A 19,791-nucleotide genomic window follows, 5' to 3' on the forward strand; every position below is an offset into this window, starting at 1 on the left:
CCCACTTTCCAGCCTCTCCCTCCCTCCCCCCCCACCATGGTTCCCAAAGAAGGGCACAGCGGGACACAGCCTCAGGAATATAAATCTCATTAAAATCTAGGATACTTTAGAACTCTACACCAGGAGAGACACTGGCATAGGCAGCGCTGCCCAGAGACACTGGAACAGGCAGCGCTGCCCGGGGACGCGCGCGTTATTGCTAACAATTAGAGGTGAAGAGTAGCGGCGTGACTCGAGGGGCAGGGCACGGGCACCATGCGGGAACCTGCGCCCCTCGCCGCGGCACGACGGGGGGCTCGGGACGGGGAGCTGGAACATCCTGCTGGGGCTCACCGCCCACCGCCTCCCGCCACCGTGCCAAGCTGTGCCGTGTCCCTGTGTCAGCCTCGGGGCTGCAGCATGGGGAGCACAGGGTGCTGGCTGGGAGGGGAGCAAGCGGGGTGGGAAGGGTCTCACCCCATTCACCCCAAATCAAGAGCTCCAAGCCCTTTGGCTGGAGCTGGAAGACAAATTTAAAACTGCTTGGCCTTTGCCAGTGCATCCTGCTCCACTAATACTGGTTGGGGACTGAGCATCCCCAGATGGCTCGGAGCGAGTGGGCTGGTGCAGCCCTTCGTGTCTCCACTGGTACCTCTTGCTAAGCAGCAGCTGGGGGAGGCCTTCCATCCTGCTCCCCCTTAGCACCATGGAGGGTCCTCCCCTGCCAGTGCTAGGGCTGCTGGGAAAAGCTGGACCTCAGCCCTGCCCTGTCACCCCCCGGCCAGGCTTAAGTACTCCCCAGCCTCCTGCCCCACTGCGGGGCAGGCAGCAGCATCAGGCTGTGCCCACACTGCTTGTGGCTGTGCCCAGCTTTGCAGGCCATTCCTGGCCACCCAAAAGGGCACCCAGAGCCCCCAGTGGGGCCACAGGGTGGAGGGGTGCACGGAGGGGAGCATACCAGCTCACCACCTGCACAGCCCCGGGGTACCGTGCATATGTTCATGCCCACGTACACCACATGTGCGCCCATACTGTGTCTGCGAGGGACACACGTGTGCACACGTGTGCTCTAAGTGCTTGTGTCTTGTGCCGTGAGATCCCATTGCCTGTGCAAACAGCATGCTTGCCCCCCACCTCCCTGTGCCGACTCAGTGCCTGGCACCACCCCTGGGCCTGTCCACCTGTGAGACCCATTTGGCTCTGAGCCACAGCGGATGCCCACCCAGGCTGGGGGTCCCTGCAGTGCCAACCCCTGCCATGATGACCTTGTGCACATACAGGTTGGGATGGCTGCAGGCAGTCTCGGCATGCCCAGCCCTGGTCCCAGCCCCTGTCCTCCCCATGGGAAGGTCAGGAGGGTGCCCCATGGCAAGGCAGGCTGCCTGGCTTGGGAAGGGGGGGTGGGAGCCAGGGAGCATCCCGCCCCCCTCATCCTGTGCATTCCCCCAGGACAGGGCCCCTGCAAAGTGCCTCTGGCTCCCGGCCCTCCCGAGGCTGTGCCCCCTCCTCTCTTGTCCCAGCGTCGAGCACAAAGGTTACCGTAAACACGAGGGTTAACGAACGCCACGGGGCGGGGGGCGGGAGGGGTTAACCGGCAAGGAGGTGGGGTCTCGGGGGTGGGTGCTGAGAGCCCCCCGTGGTCCGGTGTGGCCCGGAGCCAGGCTCCGCCAGCGGAAGGTGTGAAAGGGGTTAGAGGGGGTGCAGGGATTGCGGGGGGTCACAGTCTGGAGTCCTGGCTGTGGGCTGAGCCATTACTGCCCTGCATGGGGGATGCAGCCGCCACCTCACTTTGGCCCTTCTCTGGCTGCAGGGGCTGCACCTCCAGGTGGGACTCGGTGGAAGGGCTGAATGCCGGGGCATAGCGCCCGCTGCGGTGCTCTGCCAGCGCCGGGCCCCAGTCCTTGCTTGCCTTGGTAGCATTTTTCAAGCGCTGGGAAGAAAGGGAGAGGATGGGGGCAAGGTTAGCACCCACCATGCTCCCTTGCCCCCAGCCTGCACCAACATGCCAGCAGCTTCCAGGGGTGCCCAGAGATGTGGTGCCCCATGGCTGCTGCCTGCACACTGCCACTGCTGACAGCGGCAGTGGGGTGAGGGACAGCCTTGCAGGCTGTCCCAGGTGGGACACAGACAAGGGAGTCTAGCCCCTGGCCACCCACCTCAAGCAGTGTGTCCCCCTCAGAACGGCACACTTTGTAGATGGCGTAGATGGGGATGCAGATGACGGAGGAGAGCGCCATGAGGAAGCCGATGCTGATGGCCCAGGTAGGGTAGACATACTCGTTGTAGGAGATGGGCCGGTACTGGATCACTGTGAAGATCAGGATGAACTGGGAAGGGATAGGCAGGATCAGCTAGTGGGGAGAAGCCAGCCTGCTCTGCGCCCCCACAACCGCTCTATTCTGCCCCATCCCTGCTTTCCCGCAGCCCAGTACCCTCCTCCCCAGGGAGTGTCAAGTCCCAGTGAGCTCCTTGCCCCCTCCTCCCATGGCCCTGTGCCCCATGGTTGTGATGCTCACAAATATGATGGCAGGTGAGATGAAGCGCCAGCAGATCTGGAAGAAGATTGGGGGAGGAAAGCCCAGCATCATCTCAATGTCCTTGAAGTAGTTGCGGTGCCCTGGGGAGGCAAGTGGCTGTGAGCCCAGGTGGGACCCTGAGCATCCTCACACCCCACCCACCACCAGCTCCAGATCCCTAGCGGTGGGACCCCACTAGGGCCCCTCAGGTCACACCTCCCCAGATTGGCCAACAGCCTCACCAGTTAGCACACAGCAAACTGCTGACTGGCTATAAGTCAGCACACCCCCTTCCCCACTGGCTGACTGGGTCAGCCCCGCTGGCTGATCAGCTGTAGGCAATTGCACCTACCGTAGATGTACATAATGGCCACGCACATGATGCAGGAGATGATAACCAGGGAGAAGCTGGCAGCATAGTTGTCCATCAGCAGGAGCCAGTAGATGCCCGCCTGTAAGACACACCCATTGGCACAGTTGCCCCAGCAGTACCACCACTGTTGGTAAAGCAATGGCACAGCCATGCTGTGCTTGGTCAGCAACACACAGCCCAAATACCACCACCACAGCTGTCATGGCAACGTCTGATGCCAGGGTCAGCATGGCGACACTTGAGTCTGGGTACCAGCACTGGTGTTGGCACAGCAAGACAAGGCGCTGGCTGTCACCACCACCAGGGCGGCAACAATGTGGATGTGACTGATGAAGGAGGCCATGGCAGTGGCACCCCATCACCACAGTCCCATGGTCACCTACCTGCGTGGTGAGCGGGACGCCCAGCAGGAAGCCCGCCACAGCTACTCCCAGTGTTACGAAGGTCTTCCTGCGGATGATCCACTCGTTGCCCACCTCATCCACGATGGCCGTAACCAGCGTCTCCAGCAGACAGAACTGTGCATGGGGCGGAGGGGGCAGCATGTCACCACCTTGGCCCCACCATGCCATCCCATCCGAACATGCTGGCCCCACCAGGACCTACCTGTGTGCCCAGCCCCAGGAGGATGAGCATGAAGAAGAAGAGGATGGACCACAGTGGCGAGATGGGGAGCAAGGTGAGGGCTTCAGGGTAGGCGACGAAGGCCAGGCCAGGGCCATGGTCGGCCACCTTGGAGACATCCACGCCCAGGTGGTTGGCCATGAAGCCCAGGATGGAGAAGATGACGAAGCCAGCATAGACGCTAGTGGCGCAGTTGGTGATGCTGATGATGATGCTGTCCCTGTGGGAAGAGGAGTCAGGGCCAGCAGCAGATATGAGGGGCAGTGGCAGGGCTGGGGGTGCTGTGGTTGGGTGCTCACCGGTAGCAGTTGTTGTGGAACTTGTTGTAGGAGGCCATGGTGATGAGCCCGCCCCAGGCACAGCCCAGTGAGTAGAAGATCTGTGAGGCCGCGTCACCCCACACCTGTAGCAGTGGGATGGTCAGTGCTGTGCCTCCAGCCCCGCTCTGCCCGGCCCACTCACCACCCCTCATCTCTGCTCACCTTGGCATTGAGGATCTTGTCCCACTGGGGTGTCAGGTAGTACATGATGCCAGTGACGGCCCCCTCCAGCGTGATGCCGCGCACGAAGAGGATGGTGAGCACCACGTAGGGGAAGGTGGCCGTGAAGTACACCACCTGCGGGGCGGCACCTCAGTGGGGTGGGGACAGGCAGTGGGTGTGGCCTGGGCAGGGGTGTGGCTATGGACTGGGGGAGGGGTTATGGTCCAGAGTGTGGAGTGATGGACCAGGAAGAGAGAATATGGTCCAGGGAAGGGGCTATGGTCAGGGAGGTGGGCCATGTCTACATGGGAGGAGCTGTGCCCAGATGGGGTGGGGCCATGTCCACAATGGGAGGTTCATTCCCAATAAGGGAAGGGCCATGCCTAGGGAGGGCAGGGCCATCTACACAGGAGGCATGTCCACACCCAGGGAGCAGGGCCTGGAGAGGGAACCCGCAGGTACCTTTCCCGAGGACTTGACACCCTTGATGAGGCAGAGGAAGACCACAACCCAGGAGACGCCGAGGCAGCCCAGGAGGGGCAGCCGCACCTCGCCCAGGTTCCCTATGTCATCCGACAGCTGCAGCACATACCTCCTATATGTGGACGGGACAGCAGCATCAGTGGGGCCCCACCATCACCAGCTCCCCCGTCCCCCATCCCACTCCCTGCTACCTCCAGTACTCCTCACTGGGGCTGGTGCGCTTCTGGGTGGTGTTGAGGAGATGGGTGAGGTTGAGGGCGGCGTGGCTGGAGATGTTCCCGTCCAGCACCCCCGCGCAGTCGGGCGTGTTCCAGGGGTTGCTGCAGTACGTCCAGGGCAGCACGCGCGTCATGGACACAAAGAAGTAGTAGAAGGCAATACAGATCACCACGTTGTAGTAGATCCCGATGTACGTGGACACCACCATCATCCCGTAGCCCACGCCTGGGAACAGCACCGGGGAGGGGTGAGCGGCATGGTGCAGCGGCACGGCACGGGCATGGCACGCAGCAGGGGGTTGTGGCATGGGAGGGGTGGGCAGCATGTGGTGCTGTCAGCAGCCTTGCAGCCACGCTGTGGCTTGGCGCCTGGCTGTGTCACAGGGGTAAAGAACAACGTGCATGGGATTCTCTACCTCCAAACAAGCCCAGCAGTGGTGAGGGTCCCCTGGCAATGCACATGGGCTGCAGGCAAACCCTTGGGGTCTGCAGCCCTACAGAACCACTGGTTGGGGGTCACTCCTGGTGACAGGGACTTTAGGGCTGCAGCTATCTGGTGGCATGTGAGAGAGGCCACACAAACACAGGGAAGTGCACCCCAGGCTGAGCACACCACAATGCAGAGCCCACAGGAGAATGTGCGTGGGCTGCTTGTACTCAGACATGACATGCGGGCACATCACCCGGCAGGCAGCCTGCAGGCATGTGCCAGGGGAGCTGGCAGCATGGGAGCACACCAGTATGCCAGGAGATGCACCTGGAGCAGGGTCTAGACATGGCAGGGCAAGCACGTGGGCACAGCGCAACCACTGCCTATGGTCCAGGGAGAGGACTGCAAAAGCATGCCCACAGCTGGACATGCCACAGGCACCCCCAGCTTGTTCAGGGGACCTGGGTGGCCTCTGCAAGAGTGACATGCTGGGGACACGTGTGGCATATGCAGGGATGTGTGTGTAATGCCTGCAGTGGATGCCAGCACAGGGCCGGGGTATGCGCAGGAGACGCGTTGCGTGTGCAGGGGCACGTGTAATGCGTGCAGGGGACGCCAGGCGGGCTGCGTGTGCAGGGCAGCGTGGCCGGGGCATGTGCGCAGGGGATCCGTGCACCGCAGACAGGGATCCGTGTGCAAGGCACGCGTGTGCGGGGCTGTGTGAGCCGCAGGTGCCTGCACGGGGCCAGGTGCTGTGCCGGAGGTGTGCGTGCACCCCGCGGTGTGTGGGGGTCATACCAGGTGCCAGGCGCTGTGACAGCAGGCATCCCATGCTGGCATGTGCCAATAGGGACGGGCGGCTCCTTACCTTTGAACATGGGGCTGACCCTCCAGACTCCGAGGCAGCCCTGGCTGGCAAACTGCCCAAAGGAGAGCTCCATGAAGAAAAGGGGGATGCCGCAGAACACCAGCATGATGAAGTAGGGGAACATGAAGGCACCTGGAAGGCAGGAACCAGAGGATGAGCGAGCAATGACCCCATGTGCTCCCCATGCATCACACCACCCCAACAAGTATCATGTGGGGCTGGGGCCACATCCCCACACCTGCCCAGAGGGACCCCACTCCCCTGTCCCCCTGACACCCACCTCCCCCATTGCGGTAGCAGAGGTACGGGAAGCGCCAGACGTTGCCTAGGCCCACGGCGTAGCCCACGCTGGTCAGCACAAACTCGATCTGGTTACCCCAGTTGCCACGCTTTACGCTCTTGTCCTGCTTGCCCCGCTCCCCGGGCACAGCGCCATTCTGTGGAGAGATGCCATCATGGGGTGTGTCAGCTGGGGACCCCCCCACCAGCTCCATCGGAGGGGTGACAGCCACCAAGCAGGGTTGGGTGGTCCCCAGCATCCTTCTCCATCCCACCCACCCGCCAGCCCCCCGCTGCCCGCCACGCACAGGCAGTGCCAAGGAGGGGGAGGGCAGCGGTGGTGGCCCCCCTCCTGCCCCCCCGCGATGAATGGCTCTGCCCGGAGCCCGGCTGCAGCGAAGGAAGAGTCTGCAACTCATACAAAACAGGTTCAGGCGCCTGAGCACAAAGGGCCCTCTGTTCTCATGCCCCCCCTCCCTGCGCCCAGCGAGAGAGGTCCTGCTGGGTGGCCACTGCCCACAGCTGGGGCAGGAATTGCGGGACCCCTGGCGTGAATCAGAAGCCCCCCTCAATGGGAAGTGAGGTGCAGTGACTAGAGCAGGCAGGGGGCCAGGTGCCTTCTCAGAAAAGGCACCCTGCAGGGTCCTGCCACCAGCTCAGCACTCTGCAAGGTGCAGCACCCATGCTCGGGGCAGCTCACAGGGCGTCCCATGCAGGTGGGTCCCCTGTGTGGACAGCCCCAGTGCCCAGCTGTCCTTCACTGCAGGGGACAGGGGAGGGCAGAAGGGGGCAAGAAAGGGCTCTTTGTGCAGCCTGCTGCACAATGTGAGCTCACACCAAGAAGGACAACAACAACCGGGACGAGCACCCGTCACCCCTGGCAGGGATGGCACCCATCACCCCTTGACTGGGCCCCAGCACAGCCCTGGACTCATAATAATGTCCTGCCTGCACGCTGTGGAGCCCTGGCAGGTTGGGCTGAGGGCAGATGGCATTTTGGGGTACAGGGGTGCCCCAAGCCCTCCCTTCTCCACCTGAAGCCAGGTGATGGGTGCATGGGGTGAGGGTGCTGGTTGCCAGTCCACAGCCCCACAGAACCCACAACCCTAAAGGAGCAGCACAAGGTGCTGGCAGCCCTAAGAGCACGTTGGAGCTCCCCAGTGCCAGTTTTGTCACCACAGACACCCCCGCGCCCACGCCCACTCGCGCTGCTCCCCCTCTTGCCTCCCGCTTCGCGTGCCCCCCACGATGGCTGCCAGTGAGTGGGGCCACAAATGGGAGCCGTCAGTTTGTATCTGCTCACGCCGGCGGGGTGCAGGCAGCAGGCGCGGTGCACCTAACCGTATCATTTGATTAGGGCCGGCGCAGCCGGGACGTGATGCCCAGCGACTCCGGCACCGCGCTGCCAAACAAAGCCATCTGCTGCGAGCGGGGCCCGCACGCGTCGCGGGCGGCGGGGGGGCTGCAGGGGCGCGGGGCCGGCGGAGAGGGGCGATGGGGGGACCGTGGGCACTTTGGGAAGGGCTACAGGGGCGATACGCTGTCGTGCCCGGCAGGAGAACGGGAGTGCCCACGCCTGACTCCATGAAGCAAAAGGTCCGTCAGAAACGAGCTCACAGCAGCTCCAGGTCCTGGGGGAGCCCCCTCTCAGGGGAAGTCCTTACTGTGGGGTGCTGTGCAGGAGCAGGGCTAAGGGGTCTCCAAGGCGGGGGGGACAGGACACTGGCACTGTCCCTGTGCCAGGGCACACTGCCCACTTGAGCAGACTGATCTGATTGGGAAGCCTCTGATTAAGCTGCTCACACTAACGAGGCTCCTAATGAGCAGCACAGCCAGCAGGAGGGGGGGCAATGCTCCAGCTTGCCTGACAAAGGGTCTGGTGGGGGGATCACATACACTGCATAGTCCTGGCTCAGCCTGGAGCCCTGGTGCCCAAAGGGGACCTCATCCCTGTCCCAAGCCACTGCTCTGCTCAGGTGACCCTGGCACAGCTTCACCCCCATGCCCGATGGGGCATCCCAACTTGGAGCTGTCTGGCATCAGTGCAATGAAACAGCCAGGCCTCTGCTGCTCCCCCCTCCTTTCCTGCAGCACTGGGCTTTGGTGCACTTGTCCCCAATAAGGGGGCAGCCACACGTGTGTCCATGCATGCACAAGCAAGCACACGTGCGCAAACACTTGCATGCGCACCCATCGGCTTGCTACCAACCCCCCCCTCCCCAAATCTAGGAAGGTCACCCTGTCCTTTACACTCATTAACCACCCTACCAACCCCACACGGTAAAAGAAGGGGGGGGACAGAGAGAACCCAGACATCTGGGAAGATGAAACTCCCCCTTCTCCCAGCTGTGGGAAAGGGACAGAGCTGGGAAGCAAAGTGAGAGCTGCCACCCAGCAACTATGCAGTCCCTGGGGGGGCCAGGTCCTGCTCCCAGGCCCCAAATTTTCCATGCATGTAATCCCATGCAGCTCTAAAAGATGCCTGGCTTGGGTGGTAACATCAGTGGGGAGGAAAGGTGCCCTAGGCACCCCAAATGTCCCCGAAAAGGGAACATCCAAAACGTCCCAAAAGGGGAGTGCCCAGGGCATCCTTCCTCCCTTACCCAGGGAACCCACTGTACACCATAGACAAAACTTCCCCAGCCCAGCAAGGCAGGCATCATCCATCACCCTGCCTGGCACCAAAGCCTTTCTCATGCTAAGGAGCATTGCCTCACACAATGACAGCTTGGCTGGGGTGCCCGGATGCCCCCCACTTCCCTCAGGGGCCCTGATTTATGGCTGGGAAGCTTGTGGTGGTGGCAGGGTCTATGCTGGAAGGGGATGTCCTCACTGGAGGCACCTCCAGCATGATCCCCCTCCTCTTTCTTCCCCCATTCAAAATGCCCACACCAGAGTATTTCAGCCCAGCAGAGACACTCTGTGGGGTATGAGCCTTATCCAGCCCCCCCCAAATCAGTGAGGGATAGTCAACTCTTCCACCCAACCTCTTACTGGGGTGTCAGGTCTGCTCCTGCAATGCCAGAGCAAGGTACCAGCCATCCCCTGATGTCATCAGCCTGATGTCATTGGTCACTGCCATGGCGATGGCAGCAAAGTCATGACTGAGTTAGGCAGGGGTTGCTGGAAGATAGAAATAGATGCTAATTGCATCATTTGCCACAATAGTGGCTCTTTCAGGGAAACAAAGTGGGGTGCAGCATGCCTGGGGCAGACGAACCCCAGCCTGAGGTGGGGGTCCCCAGGGGTGGAGGGATGGAGTCACTCAGAGAGGGGGTGTCCTGGGTGCCCTCGCTGGCTGTCCACTGATCCTGGGTGCTGGGGGCCCTATAATCAGTCCCTGTACTCCTTGTCCCTGGCACATGGGGTAATGAATCCACAAGTGTCAGCCCTGCATCAGAAGTTGCTGTGCCCTGCCAGCCTTCCCATCCTGGTTCTGCCAGTCCCACCGGCACATCCTAACTCTCCCTGCTCTCTCTCTTTGGTGCCCAGTCCCATGTTTGCCTCTGCCCCAGCATAGCAGAGGCACGTTGTCAGGGAAAAGGCATCCGGCATGGCTTGGGCAGTGGCAGCATCATCCATGGGTGCACAGGCAAGGGGACACTCCCAGGGTTGGGGTGGTGCAGTGACAAGGCGGATGTCCAAATCCCAGGACCTCCCAGCAGTGTTATACAGCCCTCACCACCTCTCAGTGCAGGAGGCTGTCCAGCCCCAGTGACAGCCCTGAGTGTGCTCTGCCAGCCACCCACAGCAGCACCAGTGCTGCCCCGAGATGCCACGGGGAACCAGGGCAAGCTTTGACATTGCTCACTGATGCCCATGAAAGATAAGAGGATGGGGAGGGGAGAAGGAGGATCTTTGCTATACTCTGCCCCTGCACCCTCAACCCAGGTGCTGTGCACCTCTTGCAAAATCAGTAGGTTCCAGAGTCAACAAACACACAACTGTCAGACAATCTCCTCTTGCTCCCAGCACACACAAGGCCACGGAGGGGTTTGGTGCCATGTTGTGCCCTCCCTCCCCTGGAGCACCCCATGTCCCTGGCTGTAGGGTTTGGGGGTACCTCTCCAGCATGCCATGGCACAAATCTGCAGCTGTGGCTCAGCACTGCACAGCCGTCACAGCCAGAATAAAGGGTCTCGGAGAGCCATGGTGGTGGGGGGACAGCACTGGCACAGCCACCATTCAGCCTGGCCCCCCCGCTCTGCCCCCCAGACCCTGTTCTCACCTGCCCGCTGACCTGCTGAGAGGGTCCAAGGGGGCCCCGCTGCTCGCAGCTGCCATCCGGGGGCCCAGGCTGGATGGCTTGGTGAGTCCCCAGCTTCATTGGCACCTCGGGCTCCGGCGCAGCAGCCGCCCACCCTCCCGCCTTCCCCCGCCCACTGCCTCCAGTGCTTGGCACTGCTCCCCACTTGCCTCCCGGCCAGGCTCGGCCCCTTGTCGCCTGCCCCGACACGGCACCGGTGCCCCACCACGCCACCTGCCCCGGCACCATCCTGCCTGGCCCTCACCGCAGGCACCCCTGTGCCTACATAACCCCCACAAGCTGTACCCCCACAAGCCAGGTGCCCTCCCTGGCCGGCGCAGGCAGGGCAAGACAGCGCAGGCTGCACAGCAGGCTCAGCCCTGTCCCACTTAATGAGGCCTCATTAGCAGGGTCCAGCTGCTCGCAGCCCCACACGCTCCAGCAGGCAGCACTGCCCTCCCAGTGGGCACTGCAGCCCGTCTGTCCGGGGCCAGGAGCTGCTCTTGGAGCATGGTAGAGGGCCACGTTCCCTAAGAGCCCCCCATTCCCATGCCCCATCACCCCCTGCCCCACACATGCATTCCTGCCCCTATGCCCATCATCCACGCAGCTGCCCGACCCTGCCTGCCCAACCACAAAACTGTGCACTCAAGGGCTTCAGGGACAGGGCATGGCCCCGCCTGGGGATAGGGGCACAGGGACAAGCCTGTCTGCTGGCACATCCCCAACCTGGTGCCATGCTACTTCACTCAACGTCATACTGCTGGCGACATCATGGGGTCTCCATGGCAACCCTCACAAGGTCAATGCCCCGAAGGGGACCATCTGGCTGGCAGGAGGTCTGTGCCACGACCCCTCCGCTGCCCAGGCACCCCACAACCTCCCTGCTCACCCCTGTGCCAGCATGGGGTGGGACCCTGGTGGGGTGCTGTGTCCCATAGGAGGGCAGGCGCAGGGTGCCCCCCAGCCAGGCTCGGGGTTCCCCAGCTGCTCCCAGCCCTGTGTCCCGGCTGGGGAGTGTGGCCAAGGCGCCAGCGAGGCATGATGGTGCATGGAGGGCGGGGAGACGGGCCGGCGCTTTCGGAAGACCATCTGGGGTCCGGGCAGTGGCGGCCGTGGGCGCACACGTGAACAGCACACGTGTGTGGGGCGGGCGCTCAACCCCCCCCATGCCAGCACCCAGTGCTTGTCCCTGTCCTGCACCAGCCACCCAGTAGCTTGGGACGTGCCCCACCCATGGGATGGCAGCACCCAATTGCGGTCCCCAGGATGTGTGCAAGCCCAAAGCCATCCCACGCTGTGCCAGCCCCAGTGATCCCAGCCCAGTCATGCCCTACATGCAACCAGGCACCTCTGTGCCCAGACATCCTACAAGGTGTGTGGGCACCTTGTGAGCATCCCTCTGTGCCCCAGTTCAGCTGCATCACTTTGCCTGAGCCACCTGCGTGCTACCACCGGGTGTCCTGCCCCGGGCACGCTGCCCCTCTTGCCCCCCCCAGCAGCCTGAGCACAGCACAGCAGAACCCACAGCCCCATCCTGGGGATGCCAGGCCCTGTGTCAGCCCATGGGAGCAAAGTGCCGCTCCCTTGGCAGACCAGCCAGCAGACAGAGGGGACAGCCAGCTGCATGGAGACACACCACTGGAAACAAAGGGCCTGCACTGGGACCCTCACCTTCCCTGGCGTTCTGGTCCCCACCCTGGCTGGCTGGTGCTGCTGAGGCTGAACTAGACACGGGGGTGACGGGTGCATGGGGTATGGTCACAGGTCTCCCAGCCCCTGTCACTGTCCCCTGACAGGGCTGCAGGGTGACAGGGGCAGGAGTGATACCCAGGGACCTGCCCTGGGGCCAACATCCCCTAGCTGAGTGCTTCCCGACAGGGCTGCCTTTCTCTGGCCCCATTCTACTAGGGCAGACATGATTCTCCCAGGGCGTTCAGGCAGAAAAATCCCCCGCCAGCCCCCCCCATCACTGCCCCTTGGTATTCCGGGAAGGGCTCCTGCAGCCAAAAGCCACTTCCGCAGCTCCTGCTGCTGGCCGGTGGCACTGCGCCGCTGGGGGTGTCTGGGACAGGCAGAGCCCCCCCAGCCCTTAACCCCCAGCAGGTCAGTGGGAGCAGCACCCCAGTGTCCAGCCAGGGTGGTCTTGGGTGACCACAGGAGCCTACCTGAGCTGGGCACCCTGCGGCCAAAGGCTGCCCAGCCGTGCCAGCAAGGCAGCCCTGGGAGTCAGGAGCCACTGGCAATGCTGGAGCCTGAACAAAGCACCCTGAGAACAACAAAACAAAGTGTCCTTAAAGGCCAGAGAGGGAGAGGCTGCTAGACCCTCCCTGCTTCCCTGTGGCCCCACAGGGACTCCCTCTGCCCAGCCACACAGGGACTGATCCAGCTCCAGGAGGTGCCCTGCACCCCGTTGGGCATCTGCTGTCAGGATATCTGTGGGGTTTGGGAACAGTAGGGTTCCCCCCCGTCGCTTGCTGTTTTGGAGTGAGCATTTAGAGCTTCACAGGGGTGCCCGCAAAACACAGAGCCTGCAAAAGCAGGACACAGCACCGCCATTCCCCAGGCCCCAGCCCTCAGGTGGGGAAACTGAGGCACAGCTGTGCATCACCCAGCTGCTGCCTCCATCACCCCTGTCCCTCCCCAGGTGTGACACAGCGGGCACCCCAGGTCCCACTGCACCTGTCTGGCCCCAGAGACTGCACACACCACGCTGGGCAGTGGTTGCACGGCAGGAGCCTGACAGAGGTGGTGGTGGGGGGGTAGGAGCTGCACCTGCAGACAGGGATGAGAGGACAGGCAGGGACCAAGCTTTGCCAGGTTACTGGCAGGGCCCTGGAGACAGGCCAAGGAGATTAGCTCCCTTCTCCAGGGACCCAGGCAGCTCAGTAGCCAGTGCCTGGCCTGCTGCAGCTCCTCCTGAGGTTCTCAGGATGCAGGGATGTTCTAGGAGGAAAGATGCTTTCACAGGGACCTGCTCTTCTCCCTGTAGCCTCCATAGCAGCACACTCCATCCCTGTGCAGGGGTATCCTTGCACTGTGTAAACAGAGGAGCCCTGAAAAGAGGGCTGAGAGCCAGGGGAGTCAACACAGCATGTGTCAGACCCTGTTGCATCTGACACCCTGGCCCTGGGGTGGGCTGGTCAGGTACTTCCGAGAAGCAGGTTAAAGATTTACTGAGAGTGGGTGGGCACTCTTATCTCTGGCTCTCTGCTGCCCATGTCAGGCTCAGCCCTCATCCTGGTGCAATGCTGAGTACTCTGGACAGGGTAACAAAACACCAGCAGCATGGAGTCACAGCAAGCACCATGTGCAGAAGTGCATCCCCATGACAGACCCCTGATCGTGCCCAGATACATCCTCAGCACCTCCCTGTTCCCAGCGTGGGGTTTCTCCTGGAGAAATCTGCCCTCCTATCCCACCAGATGCCCTGATCCCTTCTCCACTGTGGCAGGATGGGTGCTGGGCTCCCCACTGCAGGCACAGCCAGTGGGGCCACGCTGGGACACACAAGCGGAGAAGCCGCATGCACGCGAGTGCACTGAAAGCGCTTGCTGGAGCATGCCGCTCCCCTGGCTCTTGGCTTCCCAGGCAAATCCTGGCTCCCAGCCCTGCGGCTGGAGTGTGCAGCTATTTCAGGAAGCCCCCCGGGAAGGGGAGGGCCTGGTGACCGTGTCAATCCCAGCGTTCAGCTCCCATCCTTTGGGAAAAAGGGTAAAAGCCAAGCCCAGCTTGGGCTCACCTGCCCAACACAGCACAACAGCCTGTCATGGGAACCTGAGCTTGGGGCTCCCAAACCCCTTACTGCACAGCAGAGCTGCCACAAGCACGGGGCCATCGCAGCCCTCTGACAAAGACATGCATGCAGTGGGCACATCCCGCATCTGCCCAGAACACCGAAGCCATCCCTGGTGCAGGTGAGTGCCTGGCAGCCCACAGCATCCTGCAACATATCGCTTGTCAGGATGGAGGATCAGGCACTACACCAGTGCCTGGAGAAACCTGCCTGCACACCATCCTACCAGCCCAGTCCGGGAGAGCCCGCTGGATGGAGGCAAAGGGGAAGCAGCCACATCCACGCCCTTCTGGGGGTACCTGGCATGGAGGAGCCCCTGCACCCTTTGCCAACAGCAGGTTGTGGAGCCGCCCACCTGGAGAGCTGGGGCAGATGATAAGGCTGGGCAGAGCGCCTGAGATGGGCGATAGCATCTCCAGGCACAGCAAGACACCGCACCCAAGGAGCCCCACAGGCAGCAGAGAGAGCACCAGCCCGGCAGTCATCATGCTGGGGGAGCACCGAGGTGGCACAGCCCCGACTGGGGGCCCCAGAACGGCATCAAGCCCTACAGGAGCCCCGGTGTCTTGCCCCCTGGTTCTCTGGGTGCCCGAGGCAGTGGCGTGCATCAGCCCGCTCCCTCCACCCCAGCACTTACCAGCAGCCCCTCGCTGCACTTATCGGCCATTCCTGGAGGCTGGAGCACGGTGCCGGCTGCCCAGTGCAGGGTCCCTCGCCTGCCCACTCTCCGTCACGCTGGCTGCGCCACCAGCACTAGTGTGCTTCAATCCACCGTCAGAGCAAGCTGGGCAGAGGGGAGAAGACACCAAGAGAGACGTGACTGGTGGGGTGGGCACGTCCCCCCCAGGCCTCCCCCTCCCTCCAGGAACCAGGGCACTGTGCCAGACGAGTTGCTCCCCTGTACCTGCCCACTGGGTAGTGGGGCTGGTGGAGGACACCGGGCCCGGGGCCAGGTGGGCTGCTGGTGGGGTCTCTTCCTGCTGGCTCCCACCCCCTTCAGCGTCTCTGAACCCCCTGGCACCCACAGGAGCAGCGGCTCCCAGGTGTTTCCCAAGAAGCAGTTAAAGATTTACCCGGTGTGGACGGACGACCTTGCGGGCAGCTGGCTGCCGGCCCCCCAGCAGGTGGGTGTCAGGGGCCGCGGGCAGGAGTGGGGGCCCCTGGAGCTCTCCCCCAGCGAGAGCTGAAGCTGAAGTGGCTGCGGCACACGACAGCGCCGGGACTGGGCGCTGAGCGGGGCCAGTGCAGGGCTCAGCTGCCGCGCAGGACACAGATGGGAAACGATTGCCTTCTGCCCCGGTGCATCTCATGCACGTGCAGCACAGGGGGGCCGAGCCGCTGGGCTCTGCCGGGTGCCAGGTGCTGCTGAACAGGGCACAGGCAGCTGCCTCCCCGGCCCTTACCCCTGCCCCAGCCTGGGGCTGCTGGAGGCCCCAGGGGAACACTGAGGCCTGACCTCGCCAGGAGGGACGGACAGTCTTGCAAAACACCAATCTGATTGTCTGTGCAACAGCATCGGTGTTTGCAGAACCCACATCAGTGCTTGGTGCCCTTGGTGGCTAAAGGACCCCTGACCCCCACCGAGGGTCCCTGACCACACCACCAGCAGTCAAACACACCAGGGCCTATCCCCAGGCTGCCATGAGTCTGGAGTGATCAGCAGAAGCGAACGTGGCCCTTAAGTCATGGGGAGGGAGCATGGGCAGTGGAGATAAGGGGCAGGAAGCTAGGGGATGTGGGGCGAGCCCCCAGCCCCTCCAGTGCAGACAGGCTGCTGCCAGCAGATACCGCACCCCACTGCCAATGCCTTCTCCAGAAGTGCCTGCATTTCCACGGTAGCCAAGATGTCATCACTGACACAAGCCTGACTCCTTGCATGGCACAAGGATCTCTCAAAGGTGGGAGGCGCAGGGTCAGTGGCCAGACTTCACCTATCATCACACACCTATCGCCAGCCAGCCAAAAGCTGCCTGCCCTGCGGCCCTGAATTCAGACCAAGGACTCATCCCGTGTCCTGAGAGGGAAGAGTGCCCAAGGGACTGGACGGCTGCCACTCCCCTCGGGGTCTGCCGGGCGCTGATAAGGCTCCATGACTGCATAGATGCCACTGGCGTTGGCTCCCAGCCTAGCGAGGAGCGAGCGTGAAGCCAGCAGCGGGATAGCACTGGGACGGATGCAGGGATGCCCGAGGATGCAGCATCCCTTGGGACAGCCCGGCAGGGATAGGGATTCAATCCACTGGTGGCTCTCCCGGAGCTGAGTGATGCCATGACAGACAGGAGGACAGGGCACCTCGCGTACTTAGAGACGGCACGAGTGACACCTGGGCACACACAGAGGCTCCCATAGGGCTGTCACACCTCGGCGGGGGAGGCAGCCCGCGGCACCCAGGGGAAGGCCACGGATGCCGGGCCGGAGGATGGAGTGCCCTGTCCCTTCCTGCCCGGCGGGTGGGCAGCCCGAAGCACCGGTGCAGCAGCCGCTGCCACCTGCGAGGCCGTTTCCTCTGCCAGCATCCGCCGGGCCCGCCGCAACCGGGGTTCCCCGGTGCCCACGGGAGGCTGGCAGCGGGCCGGCCTGTCGCCGCCATGCTCCCCCTCCCGCCCCGCGGGGGCGGCTCCGGCGGCGGCCCCGCGGGCAGCGCTCGCCGCGACGCGCCCGCCGCCCGGCTCCCCCCCGCCGCCGCCGCCGCCCGGTGCAGAACGGCGGCGGGGGGGGCCCGGTTACATCAGCCGCCACGTGGTGGCTGCTCCGCCGCCCCGCCCCGGCACATGCCCGTGGAAAATTACCGCCAGCCCCCCCGCCCCGCCACCGGGCCGGGCCGCCCCGGTGCCCGCCGTCCTCCCGGAGTGCAGCGGCGGCGGTCCCGCTCTGCGCGCGGCGCCCCCGCGCTCCCCCGGCACCGCGCCGCCACCGAGCACCGAGAGCAACAGATGCGGGACCGCCCCGCATCCCGCTATGCCGCTGTCCCGCTCCCGACACGGACTGACGGGTGGCCGCTCCTGGCGCCTCTCCCGATGTCCCCGACCCCGCCACTCCGGAGGCCCCCACCGCCCCCGTCTCCTTCCCGCCCTTCTCCGGCAGCCCACCCACCCCTCTCCCGTCCCATCCCCAGTGCTGCTGCGGCCGCCGGACGGGCCGTGCGCCCGGTGCCGGCGGAGGTGCGCGCCCCTTACCGTGCCCATTCCGCCGCCCGGCCCCTCCCGCCACGCCGGGTGGGCCCGCGGGGGCGCCGCTCCGCCGCTCCCAGCCCGGTGTCGGTGTCGGTGCCGTACCAGGCCCGTAGCCGCCGCCGCCGGTGCTGCTGCCGCCGAGTTAATGAAAGTTTGGAGGTCGGTGGGGGCTGGCACCGCCTCTCGCCCTCGCCGCCGTGCTCCGCCCCCCGCTTCGCCGCGTTTCCCCCCCCCCGCTCCGCCGCGCTCCCCAGCGCCCCGCCTCGGCACCCGCACCCGTGCCCGCAGCGCGGCTCACGCACCGCGGGCACCACCGCGGAGGGCGAGGGCGCAGGCGGTGCCGCGGGCACGCGGGGTACGGGTGGCACACACGCACACGCGTGGGCACACGGGTACACACGGCGCACACGGGCACGCACGCCGGCACACACGGGCGTGCTGCACACACGGGCACGGCGCGGGCACACGGGCACACCGTGCGCTTGGCACACTTGGGCATGCACATGGCACGCTTGGCACGCGTGGGCACCGGGAGTGCGCATGCAGCCCACAGGCATGTGGACATAGAGGACCATATGCAGGCTTGCCTGCAACCATGGCACATGTGAACATACATGGGACACATGGGCACACACAGGCTCCTACTGGGCACACGCGCATCCCCGCACACACGGGTTTTCACACGCAGAGGAACACCCAGACACAGCGTGCGCACAGGGCACAGCGCCGTGGTGATCCTGGGCAGTGGCATGGCCACAGGCTCCAGCCAAGATGTGTGAGGTTAGTGTGAGTGTTGTACGTGTATGGGGGTCTGTTGCACATATGTGGGTCACACACTGTATGCCCCTGCCTGTGCATGCTGCTTGCTGGCACATGTACACGTGTGTGTGCATGCAAGTCTGTACACTTACACCCATGTATCTAGGTGTGTGCCTACATGTGGTTGTACATGTTTGCATCTGCATGTGTGTGTAAACATCCGTGTCTGTGCATGTGTGTCTGCACATGTATGGGCACTTATGTGCGCATGTGTGGGCACGTATGCACATGTGAACATGAGTGTACAGGGGTGTGGTTGCGTGTACTGATATGCATGTACACATAAACACAAATGTGCATGAATGTGTGCCCATACCCATGTGCATGTGCACACATGTGTGTGCAGCCAGAGCACGCCCCCACATCCCAGGCCAGATGTTTCCAGTAATGCATGAAGGGTGCGCCAGGGGCCGCCCCTTGCTTGGCCCCTCGCCGAGGCCTCCTCTCCCTCCCCTCTCCTTCCCAATGGGCTTCCCACGTGCTGGGACGGGTGCCTGCACTCCGGCACCCTGCCCTGCTCCCTGGATCTCTCCCAGTTCCTGGGGTGCACTGTACCCTGGGGCTTCACAGCATCTGTTGGGGAGCATGGCAGGGGTGCAGCTCAGCACCCCAAGTTCACCAACAGCACAGCCCTTCCCACATCTCACCCACTGAGAGTCTTCTGGTCTTTTCCACCTCCACAGCCCTGCACCCCATCTCAGGGCTGACCCCCTGGTGTTCCTGGTGTTCCAATCAACTTGGGGAGCACCCCTTACGAGTCTCCATGGATCCCTGCTGCCCTTGTGGGTTGCTGCCTAGTTAAGGAAATCCTCCACAGGGATGGGGTGGAGGTGGGGCAGTGATGGGATGGGTGGCCCAGGGGCGTCTGTCCAGGCCACACTGCAACAGACTCACCAGGGTTCTGGGCTGCAGAATGGGAGACAGCTCCAGCACAGTCATATGCCAGCACTACTTTCGTTTTGCGTGTGGTAAAGCCAAAGTCAGGGCTCCCATAGCAGGAAGGGGAAGGCAGCAGTGCAGGCGGGTGCTCATGTCCTCCCACGCCCTCCCAGCACCCGCACATGCTCTGCACCAGGAGCCGGGTTTCTCACTAGCAACCTCGCTCCTGGCTGCCTGTGGCCTCACACCCCACTCTGCAGCCCATATCCAGCACCCAGCACCTGAATCCAGCACCCCACACCCAGCATCCTGTGTCAGAGCCAGAACTCAGCAGCAACCCGCACCCCTGCCTCAGGGTCTGGGCTTTGGAGAGGAGCTGCCAGCTGTGGAGTTACAGATTAGATCCTTAAGGGATGGATTTCAATGGGTGAAACTCATGCTTTCAAACACCCTTCTCAGGATCTCTCTGCCTTTCTGTGTGCTTGATGTGGGGAAAGAGGAGGAGGGGTCCTGCAGCCCCCAGGAGTGTCAGTGAGGGGCTGCTCCTTCCCCCCTTGCAGCCTCCAAGACATTGCAGTGCCCTTTTAGCACCCTGCACCTGGGTGCAAACACCTCCTTCCCAGGAG

General features: G+C 63.4%; 1 protein-coding gene across 2 annotated transcripts; it reads right to left on the minus strand.

Moving 5' to 3' along the window:
* Nucleotides 1-71: 71 nt before the first annotated feature.
* Nucleotides 72-17,634, minus strand: SLC6A9 (solute carrier family 6 member 9). Of its 2 annotated transcripts, XM_027747169.2 has the most exons (14): nucleotides 17,471-17,634; nucleotides 14,932-15,078; nucleotides 6,254-6,410; nucleotides 5,974-6,105; nucleotides 4,649-4,901; nucleotides 4,437-4,569; nucleotides 3,975-4,109; nucleotides 3,792-3,895; nucleotides 3,475-3,712; nucleotides 3,252-3,386; nucleotides 2,848-2,947; nucleotides 2,496-2,596; nucleotides 2,136-2,306; nucleotides 72-1,909 (listed from the first exon to the last, which is right to left on the minus strand). In XM_027747169.2, the coding sequence occupies exons 2-14, from the start codon at nucleotides 14,959-14,961 to the stop codon at nucleotides 1,697-1,699; spliced, it is 1,902 nt and encodes a 633-aa protein (XP_027602970.1). In that variant the 5' UTR covers nucleotides 14,962-15,078; nucleotides 17,471-17,634; the 3' UTR covers nucleotides 72-1,696. The 2 variants fall into 2 exon arrangements, with proteins under 2 accessions (XP_027602970.1, XP_027602966.2); XM_027747165.2 differs by lacking the exons at nucleotides 14,932-15,078; nucleotides 17,471-17,634 and adding an exon at nucleotides 10,481-10,579.
* Nucleotides 17,635-19,791: the final 2,157 nt, after the last annotated feature.

Source organism: Pipra filicauda, unplaced genomic scaffold (assembly GCF_003945595.2).
Source record: "Pipra filicauda isolate LSUMZ 115617 unplaced genomic scaffold, ASM394559v2 scaffold36_size6622888_pilon, whole genome shotgun sequence".
Classification (NCBI taxonomy): Eukaryota; Metazoa; Chordata; class Aves; order Passeriformes; family Pipridae; genus Pipra; species Pipra filicauda.